Here is a 12,606-nt window from a genome sequence, read left to right as displayed (position 1 = left end):
TGTCTTATGCTTTTAATAATATTTGTCGACTAATTATAAGAAAAAAAAAAACAAAAAAAAGTAATGGTCAACGTCTTTTTTATGTACATATTGTATTTTAAACCAAAAATACAATAGCAATAAATTAATTCAAATACCATTAAATTTAAACCCAGATATTAAAAAATGGCAATTATTGACAAGCCAATATCCAGTTCTTTTATATGAAAGTAGAGCACCTATATCTATCATTCTAAATTATTGATAGACGATGTCGTTTTAACAACGCAGTTAAACAAACAAAACAAAATAAGAAAACATATAAAACGCGTCACTGGGAACAAGAATATATAACGTTCAAGAAAAAATAAAATCTAATAATAATAACATTTTGCTCAAAAAATTGACATGCCATTAGCATGATCAGTGGAGGGCCTGCGGGCATGTATTTGGATTCCCTTTAGCAGTATAAATCCTTTTAAATGGCTAACGTCAAATTATTTTCTTAAATGAAAAAAATAAGCTATTATATATTAATCTTTTGGGTTAGGTCCATAATTTGATCCAAATGCTTAACTTACACGGACAGTATACCGATTAACTGAACCGACGTCGGTATTAAAAATTCATACCAATTTTTGAACCACAAGAGTCGGTTAACAGTTAATTTCAAGTCAGCCATCGTAGATAAGCGGTCGATAATCTGTAGGCAGTAAATTTGCTCACCCCTACATATAAGTACCAAGACTTGAACAACGAGGATTCCATGTTGTCTAAATTACACACAATTTGGGCAGCCAAGAAGGCTTCATTTTCACTTTTATAGAGACGCTTCTTCTTCATAAAATTTAAAGAAAACAGTTGACTCTACCAGGATCCTACTTTGTGCCTCTTTCTCTATATAACTCTTGAGGAAATACAAATAAAGTCGTTAAATAAAATAACAGAAAGTGGGTGAAAAGAAGAGAACAAAGAGCAAGTTCTCTCAAGTGCTCAATAGTATCTGGTAGTATTATTAGTAGTAGCGTAGATAGGGTTTAAGGGTATTTTTGTCTCATTTTTTTTTTAATTAGTACGTACTAGGATAAATTTAGATTAAGGATAATGATTAGTTACTTTTTAGGCTTTAGTGTTTTCTTATAAGAGATTACATGGGAACTCTCTTCATTGTTTATCAATAAGATTGCCTTTCTCTTGTTAGTTCCTTAAAAGAAGTTAATGATTTTGCACACTTCAGTAGCCTAAAGAGTTTTTATTTCCTCTAATATATATAAACTTAACCTGATGACTGGGGAAGCCTGTATAAATTATAAATATTGCTCTAGGACTCTTTGCTTTTTCTCCTTATATCTGAATATTTCAGAATTTCAATACTCAATTCAACTTTAGAATATTGGACCAAATGTCAAAATGAAAATTAAAGTTGCCTAGAATTTAATGATAACTATCACTGCAATCAAATTCCGTCAAAATATTTAACGGATTTCGTTAGACCACTAGCAGCAGATGTCCTATATACCATTCACTTCCTTATGTTTAGAAAAAGAAAATTCAAAAAAACTACAAAAACCTACTCACATCAGATTCCCTACATTTAACCAACTCTCAATGGTTCTAGGGAACCAAAAGTGGTTCCTTGTACGTTATTTAAATATGAATATTTATCTTTTCTCTCTCCTCTTTCATCTTTTTGTCTTTAATTAGGGATTGTGTTGAGATTTTGTGAAAAGAGTGGGAGTAAGTGGGGAACTTATATTTTGTAAATAAATAACATTTTAATAGTATAAGAAAAAGTAAGGGAAACTATTGTGAAATATATTTTTATAGAGAAGCAAAAAGTAGTATTGTGCCATAAACTTAGAGAAAATCATAGGATTCTTTCCCAAATCTACCTTCCAGGGCCTTAACAAAATCTTCCCAACTACCAAAACATTTGGCATCTATTTCTTGAAACCATATTAGGGCCTTACCTTCCACATGAAATGAAGCAATTGTAAGCCCTATTCTTTTTTTTTTTTTTTTTTTAGAATCATTTAGCATATCAAATTTACCCTTAGAAATATAATTTTTTTTGGTTCCTGCAATTGTATTATAAATAATTAAGTAAAATAAAGATAGATTTCATGTTGGACAAAGTCTCATTGGCCAACAATAGAATTTGGCAAAGTCTCAAAGTCAATAACAAAAGGAGTATCACCTTAAACAGAGAAATCTCATCTCATAAAAGTAATCTCACACAAAGATTATAATGCACCATTCGTTTAAAAATTGTTACTAAAGAACATTTAAATAGACTTACAAAAATCTTAACCCTAAATTGATTGGTGTCTTGTCTAGATCCCATTATAATTCCCAGCCAATCTGCTTTTGTTCCAACAAGCTGGAGTATAGCTGAAAATGTGCTTTTAGCACAAGAGGTAGTTAAGGACTATCACAAGAATGAGGGTAAAGCTCGTTGCACTCTAAAAGTGGATCTCATGAAGGCTTATGACTTGTAAAATCAGTTGCTGCTATAAAGAAGGTGCTGCTGGAATTCAAAAGCTTGTCTGGTCTAAAGCTAATCCTGAGAAAAGCGCAATTTTTTTTGTGCTGGTATCTCTTGTGGAGACAAAGATGAGATTACTAATTGTCTGCAAATAAGGGAGGGTAATCTCCCTGGCCGATATCTTGGAGTGTTTTTAATTTCAACTAGATCAAAAGCTGCCAATTGTTCTTCCCTGTTGGAGAAAATTACTGGTAGGCCAGGACTAGTTCTTGGTTATCCAAGAATCTTTCCTTTGTGGGTAGACTCAGCTGATCTCTTCAGCGCTTTACAGTACCCAGGTTTACTGGACTTGTATTTTTATCTTGCCTAAAAGAGTCATTCGAGATAATGAACAAAAGTTCAATAGAATTTTATGGAATGATAAGGTTGAAGGTGTTGCAAAAGCAAAGTGTCTTGGAAAGATTTATGTGCCACTAAGAAGGTAAGGGGCTTGAGGATAAAAAATTTGCAAAATGCTCAGTTGGGCTTTGGGTCCTCTACTACATCTGTCCAAACCAATTCTTCTTGTGGCCCATGTAATAATCTAGCTGCGTCCCAGTTAATTTGTATTTTTTTTTTAATTTGAACTCAATTTATAAAATATTTGTATAGCCCAATGTTTACAATTTAATTTGTATTTTTATATTACAATTTATAATTGTATTTAGTTCAAAAATTGAATCAAGCCCATCTAAAAAATCCCAAAAAAAAAAGCTTTAAAAAAAACAAGACCATATAAATTATGTTCAATCAACGATAATGGCGGTGAATTGGGTAGATCAATGAATATCTTGACTATCAGTAAGCAGAGTCAAGAACTTCAGTAGGCGACAAGTATTGGTTATTCTGAAAGGTCTCACCTTTCATGAAATTGGGAACACATAGATGCGGCTACTGGACAATCAGCTATCAAGTAATCCATCAAATTTTCAATATCTATTTCTTGAAACCAGATTAGGGCCTTACCTTCCATATGAAATGAAGCAATTGGAAGCCTCAGTTCTACTGGAGTATTTTTTGGTAGAAGCTGTTCTTTTTTTTTTTTTTTTTTAGAATAGTCATTTAGCATACCAAATTTACCCTTAGAAATATAATTTTTTTGGGTCACACAAATATGCAACAAGTTCTTGCACACGGTATTATAAATAATAAAATAAAATAAAGATAGATTTCATTTGGGACAAAATTTCATCAGACAACAATAGAGTTCGACAAAGTCTCAATGTGAACGACAAAAAGAGTCGCACCTTAAACAGGGAAATCTCATCTCTTATAAAAGTATCTCACACAAGGATTATAATTTGCCATTCATTTAAAAATTGTTACAAAAGAACATTTAAATAGACTAACAAAAATCCTAACCCTAATTTGACCGATTTAGGCTAACTAAGCCCGTTATAGAATTACAGAATAACTTAAAACTTTGGGTCAAATTTATTATTGAATTACAAATAAAATTAAAAGACCAAATTCTTTATTTTTCATCCCGCATTAGAGAAACAAAAAAGATCATTCAAGTACTAAATTAACAGTGGATAGCACCTCCGGACCCAAAATTTTGAGAATTTGCTCTTGTTTGATTCCATCTTTGTTTAACTTCAACACCCAACATTCACCGTCGCCTGAATAAAGTGTTATTTCTCGAACAATTCTCATCTTCTCAAGAAGAAGAGCATTTTTTAGCAAAAGTACCGCAAGGTCCAATTGAATTGGATTACCACGAAATCCACTTAGCTTCACTTCCTTGAGACGATGATGTTGACAATATTCTTTAAGAGGTACCTTTTTGTGCTCTGTGTAATCTGCTCCATCGACTATCTTTTGGCGCTCTATTTTCTCTTCATCGGTGCAGGGAAGTTGGAGCTAAAAACAAGAAAGAAGCAAAACATAAATAAGCTTTCACTACAAATCATTGCTAATATAATACAAAACAATAGGTAATATTAACTCAAAGCAAGTAGTAAACCAAGTTTTTTGTTTTTTTCAGTTAGCTTTCAGCCTAAATTTTGTAAGTCGGTAATGAAATCACTAACAATCATTTCCACTCTCCAATCACGAATCCTTCCAAGAAAGTGAATGCATAGTGCATTGGAAATTATACCCTAAAAATATCTTTGCAACAAATCCTTCTTGATGTCATAGAAACAATAGGTGAAATCCGCGTTTAAAAGCAAATCTTTCAGACAGTGGTGTGAAGAAAAGTGTAATAAATCGCGAAGCTAATTCTCCACCTTGTTACCTTAAGAACCAATACTTCCATCAATCCAACTACTACAAAATATTTATGCGCAACTCAACAACCAAATAAAAATGTGCTTGTGATATAAGATAACTTACATCCATCTCAAGTTCAACCAATAACGGAGCCACCTCCCAAAAAGCAGAGGTCAGGTCCAGCAGGATTTCTCTAAATCTTACACGTAATAGCTTCAACAGCTTGAGTCTAGTAAATGTGGTTAAGTGCTTAGGTATTATATCAACCTGAAAGACAATGGAAAGAAATTATTAACTAGAGACATAATATTCAATGATGACAAAAAGTTCAACTAAAAATTTTTGTTGTGGCAAAACCTGTACCACTGGAGCGATCACTAATAAAGTCTCAAGTAGAGGATAGTCTTTTGCAAGTGTGCCAAGGATATATGTCATTTGAGTTGTAGGATCAGATTGCAAATTTAGACGATCACGCTGCAAAGTTCGATCCAAAGTCGTACATATTCTAACAGGTTGTGCACTGTTCTTTAACAAGACCTGCCCAAACATCTCTGCGCCGTACTCAATTGATGCAATACTTATAGCATCATGAATTTCAACTTTTTCTAAAGTATCGCAACGAAATATCTTCAAGTGTCTCAGCCTGAGAAACAGACATCCACTACATAATTTCAAATGAAATGGACAACGGCATTCGCTCATACTAAACCATTCTAAAGATGGGCAACCATTCAAAATGTTATCCACATTCTCTTGACTTAAACTTGTCTTTGTCAACGAGAGGGATGATAGGGAGTTCAAGCCATTGAAATTTGCTGGAATACTCAGGCTGCAAAAATTCAAAGACAAATGTTTCATCTTTGACTTTTTCCCTGCTTGATCACATAGCCAATCTGGAAATTTATAGAGCTCACGAGACAAGTCTGACAAATGATGTTCTAACAAGTTGATAGAAAGATTTTGAACTTGCATATCAATTGCAAACTGAATCCATCGATCAATGTCGCAACCATGATCACGACCCAACGGATACTCAACCCTAAAGGAATCTACCTTTTTGCCCGCATAGAGTTCCAGAATATGGTTGGCCCATCTAACAAATCTTCCCTTTTGCTTCTGTTTCCACTGAGTATGCTGGCTTTTGAAATGGCCCAAGTTTAAAAAATGTCCAAGCATGTTTTTGGGATCTAGGTCAAGGTTAGAAGAGGTCGTCCAAAGGTATCTCCATCTTTTTGAAAGGATGCTAGTAGTGGCAGCTTCCCTCACTGATATTAATGATATTATCAAAGAAAGAATGTCCTCCGGCAATCTACCAGTCAGATCGGCCACCGGGGCACTGTCAATCTATGTGCACACAAAATAACATAAACAAAATTAACTCTTGTGATTACCAAGATTCCAAAGTAACAGTAGGCATTTGTTGTTAATAAAGCTAAAAGAACAATTAAGGGTGTTTATTTAATACAAAGTGAATTACATAGAAATATATCTAAAACTTAAACTTACACCAAGTAATGTCTTGGACTGAGATTGTGGCCACTTAAGTCTAGAAATTTGGTTTGTTGGCAACCGGTCCAACATTATCTTGTCAATCTGATAATAAAGAGCTACAAGATGAGACATTGCTATAAGAGGAAGCAATTAGGCTCTAAGAAACCAAAAATAAAAATCATAATGAGACCAACAACAACGATAATCAGTAAGCAAAGTCAAAAGCTTCAGTAGGTGACAAGTATTGATTATTCTGAAAGGTCTCACCTTTCGTGAAATTGTTCCATAAATTTTAGTAAATTTGCATACTTTATAATTATAAAGCTATGGCGACTTGGAATTCAAATTTCCCATGTTTCAAATTTATCAGTATCTGTCTATATAAGAAACAAAAAAACAGCCACAATGAGAATACATCAGCAATAGATACCTCTGGCACGGAAAATCCAAAACAATACTTGGGGATGTAATTAACGGAGCCCCAGGGCCGTATTTCCTCCAGTTTCCGCTTCATGATCATCACCTCCCCCTCTCTGGGTACAAACTTTGAGCCCACAAAAACTTTGAGCCAGTAAAGAACAAAAAGACAACAGCTTCACCTCGACGATCTGGCGAGAGAGTCTGGAGGGAGTAATGACACTAACCCTTGGGCTTCGATTGCCATGTTGAGAGACAACATATTTAGCAATATCACAGGAAATTATATATCCATGCCCATTGGCATAAGGCGGACTACAGGATTCCATCCGATATAGTAGGAACAATGCAAAGAGAATCAAACAGGTCTTATATAAACGACAAAAAAATAATTTCACAAATCAGAACAAAACAAGACAATAAGAAGCTCAAGATACTATGAGAAAAAATTATTCCTCTTCCTTTTTATTATCCTACTTCCAAATATCAAATGTATTAGACTTCCAAAATTATCTGATTGATGAAAGGAGCTCCATGAGAAATCAAAAACCCAAAAGACAGAACCAAGTTAAAATAGAATTTCAAAGCATAGCAAGCAACAAGTTCAAATTTACACAAATGCAACCCCACTAACATACCTCATGTGTGACAGCCCATTTTCCACTTCGGACAGGGTGATGCAAGAGATTGAGATTGCCCATATGAAGGGACTTATTAGGCTTATAACATCTCTAGTATGAGTATGAATTTATGTACACATAAATTCTTGGTCTTCATGTTAACACTATCATTAATTTATAAATACATAATAACATCTCTGGTATGAATTTCCCATCATTCCTGACCAAAATGCTTCAGTTAAGTATGAAGTCAAATTCGTTGCAGAAAAAAAGATAAGAAATAATGGTGAATTGAAAGTTTGATGCTTAACAGATGGTTTATGCCGAAAAAGGTCAAAAAAACTTGCCAAAAAAGGGTCACACTGTGTGCTTGTGACATTTATCAATTAGAAAAAGAAAAAAATTAAAAATTAAAAATAAAAATAAAAAATCCATCAAGAAAAGAGGCAAATTAAGCCTAGGTCTAACAAGTTTTGCAAAAGCTGCGTCTATAATCCCTTTATAGGGCATCTTGGTGTGTTCTTGCACTGTTTCAGGACCGCAGGCCTGCCTTATATATATCCTCTTATTCGCTCACAGTTCTATCAGTATGTTTAAATTTATGCTGGAAATAAATGCCAGAAATGTTGTTTTGCTGAGATCAACTAATAAGATGTTCATGCTACACTTCGGTGGGTCTAATGAAACTTACATGCTATAGTATATCACAAGGTTACTTATCATGATGATTGTAATCCTGGATAGCTTTATTCTCAAAGAATTTGCATAATGGAAATAATGACAAGCTTATTCAATTAATTTCCTAGAAGGTCAAGGAGCACTTGAATAACTTCAAGATCAACATGTCTATCTGATACTGTGGCAATCAAAAAGGTGATAGGCAATCAAAAAGGCAGTAAAAGAAGACTCACGCACCCTATAACAACAAGAAAATATCTCCTGAATATTAATTGAAAATGAATTCAAATTACATCAAGGGATGCCACCCATCTATGTGAGAGAGAAGAAAGAAAACAGTCTAAACAAAAACAAATATTAAAATAAAATAAAAATAAAAAAAAAGTAAAACATTAATGTTACGTTTGGTACGAAGGTGGAATGAAATAACTTTGGAATAAGCATTAATCCCTCATGAGCAATAGGAATCACTATTCCAATGCTATTCTATTCAACCTTCTTCAATTCCTAATAAAAGCTATTCCATTTTTTCTAATGGAATAGCCATTTCGCGTACCAAAAGTAACATAAGTATTTAAAGATCATAAATCGATAAGAGTATCCATGTTCTTATAACAGAACAGTTTTGGCGCCGGTAGCACAAAATACTGCAACTTACCAAAAAAAAAAAAAACGGGCACCAAATACCATTGCTTACACATGAAACATGACCAAATATCAACAATTAAATGTTTCTTTTTGGTAGAAAAAATTTGTAATTAACCTGTAATTCCATTACAAAGTGAATCTAGCATACAGAAGTGACCATCTTATGGAACTATTAAGTTTGGATAAAAGAATGTTGAGTAACAGCAAATTGGATAAAGAGGAACTCTGTGCATACATGGTAAGTAACTGAACTACATTAGTATGCTGCTTCATTAATCTACAAAAAAATCTAGAGTCGAATTCATGGCCGCTTTTTTCTCCTATGGATGACGAAAAAGCCATTAATGAATGATTTCAGTTCAAGTAAAGCTAGAAAGATGTACATAGAAGAGTAGCAGAAGTGTAAGTAAACAAACATATTGACAAGCAAGAACCTTTTCCGAGCTGGATGACCAGAACTCTTCCCAATATCTCTTGAAGTCCAATTCCAATTCATGTTTGTCCTGCTTTTCACAAGAAAAATGGTCATCATCTGCTTTCATCCCTACACATGCAGAATCTATATCAAAAGAAGCCTAATACCTTCTAACAACATATCCACACCTCCATGCACAGTGAAATATGCTAAACATCATTAGATGGTTAACCCATTGTTAATCTTGCTTAAGATCCATATATTGTCAAACATGTTTATGTGAAAAATGCTTTGACTACCAGGGATAAGTTGCTGCAATGGGGTTTTAATGGTGATTTTCATTGAAGTTTCTGCAGAAGTGGAATAGAGGACCGAGAGCATCTATTTTTTCTTTGTGAATTCAGTAAATAGTGTGGAAGTCATGTTATGCTGAAGTGTAATTTGATAAATCCTCCCATCAGCTGAGATGATTTTATCTCTGTGGGGATCTAGCAATGGCATATGCATCAACCAGATTTTTAGAATTAAACATCCTAATAGGTAGTCTACTCTCATCTTTAAGACCCCCAAGAAAACAACTTAATTTGTGAGTTTCAGACAATCCATAAACTCTATTGGCTAAAATTTCGAACTGAGTTTTGTATTCCTCCACTTAACCTACATGCTTCAGTTTAACCAATGATTCCATGGGATCATCATAGGATCCTTTCCCAAATCTACCTTGCAGGGCCTTAACAAAATCTTCCCAACTACCAAAACATCTAATAGCATCTATTTCTTGAAATGAAGCAACTGTGAGTCTCTGCTGTACTGGAGTATTGTAGTAATTGAAAATTTTTGATGCCTTATAACACCAACTCACCATCAAACCTGGGAATTCTAAGCGAATTGATCTTGCGTGAATACCATCACCTCCATTGTTGCCCTCCTGGAAAGAATGCCCCCATACCACCACAACTGTTACCATTGTTGCCATTATTATTGCCATTATCCTTTTGATTTGAGACTGACATCTGTTGTAATTGTTGAAATAGGGTTTCTTGACTTTTCTGGATTTCTACTTGGAATTCTGCTTCACTCTTTCGCATTGCTTCATGGAATTCTGCTTGGCTCTTTAAAATTGCTAACTTGAACTCATTTTGATCCTTCTTCAACGCTGCTACAGATTCTGCTACCTGGGAGTTTCTTGCATCTTCCGCCATTGATCTTGTTTTCATCAAGTCGGATACTATAATGAATATGGTAGACAATTAGAGGTGTCTGGCCTCCCAATCCAAATGGACACAGTTCAAATTGATACCCCATTTTCCCCAATGGACTTTAGTTATAATAGTGAATTTACAAATTCCATGCCTATGTACATCGTAAAGCTTCTCTCTCACTGAAGGGTGTCTTTTTTCATCCTCATCGATCAGCCTCATCTCTTCTAACATCTTCTCTTTCTTCACAATTCATATTAAATGAATTCAAAACCATAAAATTATCATCATTATCATCCTTTCCTCCTTCTTCTTCTTCATCGTCCTCATCCTCAAGCTCTTTAACCTTTTTGCCTAAATCTGCCATACCCATCGCCACTATCATCACTTTCACCTATTCCCACAACATAATCCCTAGTACTAGTGCTTGAACTTCTTGAAGAAAATGAAGACTAGGTGTAATAAAGGGTAATGGGTTAGTAAAGAAATGGCTTCTGCGTGTACAAGTAACCTCACAATTAATGCCACAAATACATGTACGAAACTCCAAGAAAGCAATGAACTTGTGAGGTTTCGCTAAAGCTTTTCTAACTCTAATTTAGGAATTTAAGTTATATAGCAACTCAGAACTGTAGATGAAAATCACAAAAATGGCGAAAAATTGAGATTTTATAATCTGAAATAATAATGTAAGAAAGCGAAGCAATATGACAAAGAGAGAAACATACCATTTAAATGTTTGTGTTATTTACTCTCTCTCTCTCTCTTTCTATATTGCCATCAACTTATATTCAAACATGAGTTGTTTTCTTTTCTTTTTATGTGCTCTTGGGTTGTCCTTCCAAATTTTGGTGGCCGGGTATGTAAATGTTGACATTTATACAAATTCAGGTTCAGGAAGAAAGTTTGGTTAGTACCTAGCCAGAGGAAAAGATTGAAGTTATTATTTCAATGGAAATTTCACATATTTTACCTAAGAAGTGTGTAAGTGGCAGGTAAATCACAAACATGGCATCAAGAACATGAAGTATGTGCCTTGCTGCTACTAATTGACATATATATCCTGAATTTCAATGAATCAGTAAACTTGAGCCTTGACACAATTGCATAGTATGTTAGAATCCAAAGTAGATCCATCAATTTAAACTAGCATGTAGAAGAAAGGATGCAGTCAATGTTATTAGGTTCTTTCTCAAGAAGCATAGTATCAACTATATTATAAGTTTGAAGCACGTTTTTTTTTTTAGATGGTTCGAAGAACATGTAAGGGGCCTCCTAATGGATGAGGCATCAGATTCTTCATTAATTATTCAATATCAGAAGAATTTGCTGAAATATGGAAGCATGCCAGTATCATCCATCTAACTAATGAGCCTACTCTTATTGTGGGGCTAATTTTTGTTGAAGGAAAGTGTTTATGGTTGTCTATGAGCCTAGTTTTGGCTTATGATTGTGTATTCCTTAAAGAATACACAATCAATTAGAATGGATGTTGAATTGAATTTAGGAAAAGAAGAGTATTGGACAATTCTTCTCAATTATGATAGTAGATTGGTGTTTTGTTATTGAAGAACTTGTGCAAAATAATATGATTGGGATGCACATGGCAAGTGTGCCACTTGAAAAGTGGGATTAATGAAAGAATAAGTGTTTTCTTGGAATCATTGGAATATTATATTTACTAGATTTATCAAAAAAAAAAAAAATTTACTAGACTTGTGTTTAATGTGGTGTCTTTGGAGAGAGAGGAACAAAAAGAGCTTTGAAGATCATGAGAATGGATTGCTAGAAATGAAGAAGACGATGCTACAATCCCCGTATATATGGAGAGTGGCATGCAATAATTTGCCTGTTTTTAATTTTTCTGAATTTTTAGAATTATGTTCTTTTTCTATGATTTAAGGGTTCTCTTATATACTCCTTGTGTACTATCCTTGTGTCTCTATGCTCTTTGAATGAATATAAATTACTTATCAAAAAAAATATATATATATACATATTTGGTTGATCGGTCCTTCTATGAATGGGCTGGTATGGTCATTTGGAAAGACACAATTCTCTCTCTCTCTCTCTCTCTCTCTCTCTGTGTTAAAGGGTGTGACAAGAACTAAATTGTGTTAAAGACAGCATGAAAAATCTACTGCTAAACTGCTTGATTACATTCATGATTATGCACTTAACTTCTAAAATTAGATACATTGTGTGCATGAGTTTAATGAATGCTTATGTGATATCTTATATATTTTATGGATTAAAATAAAATTATAAAGCATTTTGTTTATATATATATATATATATATATATATATATATATATATATATATATATTTGAGGACTCTTTTAGTTAGGAGAATATTAGAGGGGATTATTAGCCTATTAATTACTTGGGAGCTTTTAGATTTATTGCTTAATAATAATAAT

General features: G+C 33.7%; 1 protein-coding gene across 1 annotated transcript; it reads right to left on the bottom strand.

Annotated features, from left to right (window-relative positions):
- Positions 1–3,771: 3,771 nt before the first annotated feature.
- On the bottom strand, positions 3,772–6,134 carry LOC132169480 (putative F-box/LRR-repeat protein At3g42770). Its single transcript, XM_059580510.1, has 4 exons — positions 6,109–6,134; positions 5,075–6,053; positions 4,841–4,984; positions 3,772–4,366 (listed from the first exon to the last, which is right to left on the bottom strand). Exons 1-4 carry the CDS (start codon positions 6,132–6,134, stop codon positions 4,013–4,015), a joined length of 1,503 nt encoding a protein of 500 aa, XP_059436493.1. The 3' UTR covers positions 3,772–4,012.
- Positions 6,135–12,606: the final 6,472 nt, after the last annotated feature.

Source organism: Corylus avellana, chromosome ca2 (assembly GCF_901000735.1).
Source record: "Corylus avellana chromosome ca2, CavTom2PMs-1.0".
NCBI lineage: Eukaryota > Viridiplantae > Streptophyta > Magnoliopsida > Fagales > Betulaceae > Corylus > Corylus avellana.
The sequence above is the reverse complement of the archived record's forward strand: the minus strand, read 5'-3'. Positions and strand labels throughout refer to the sequence as shown.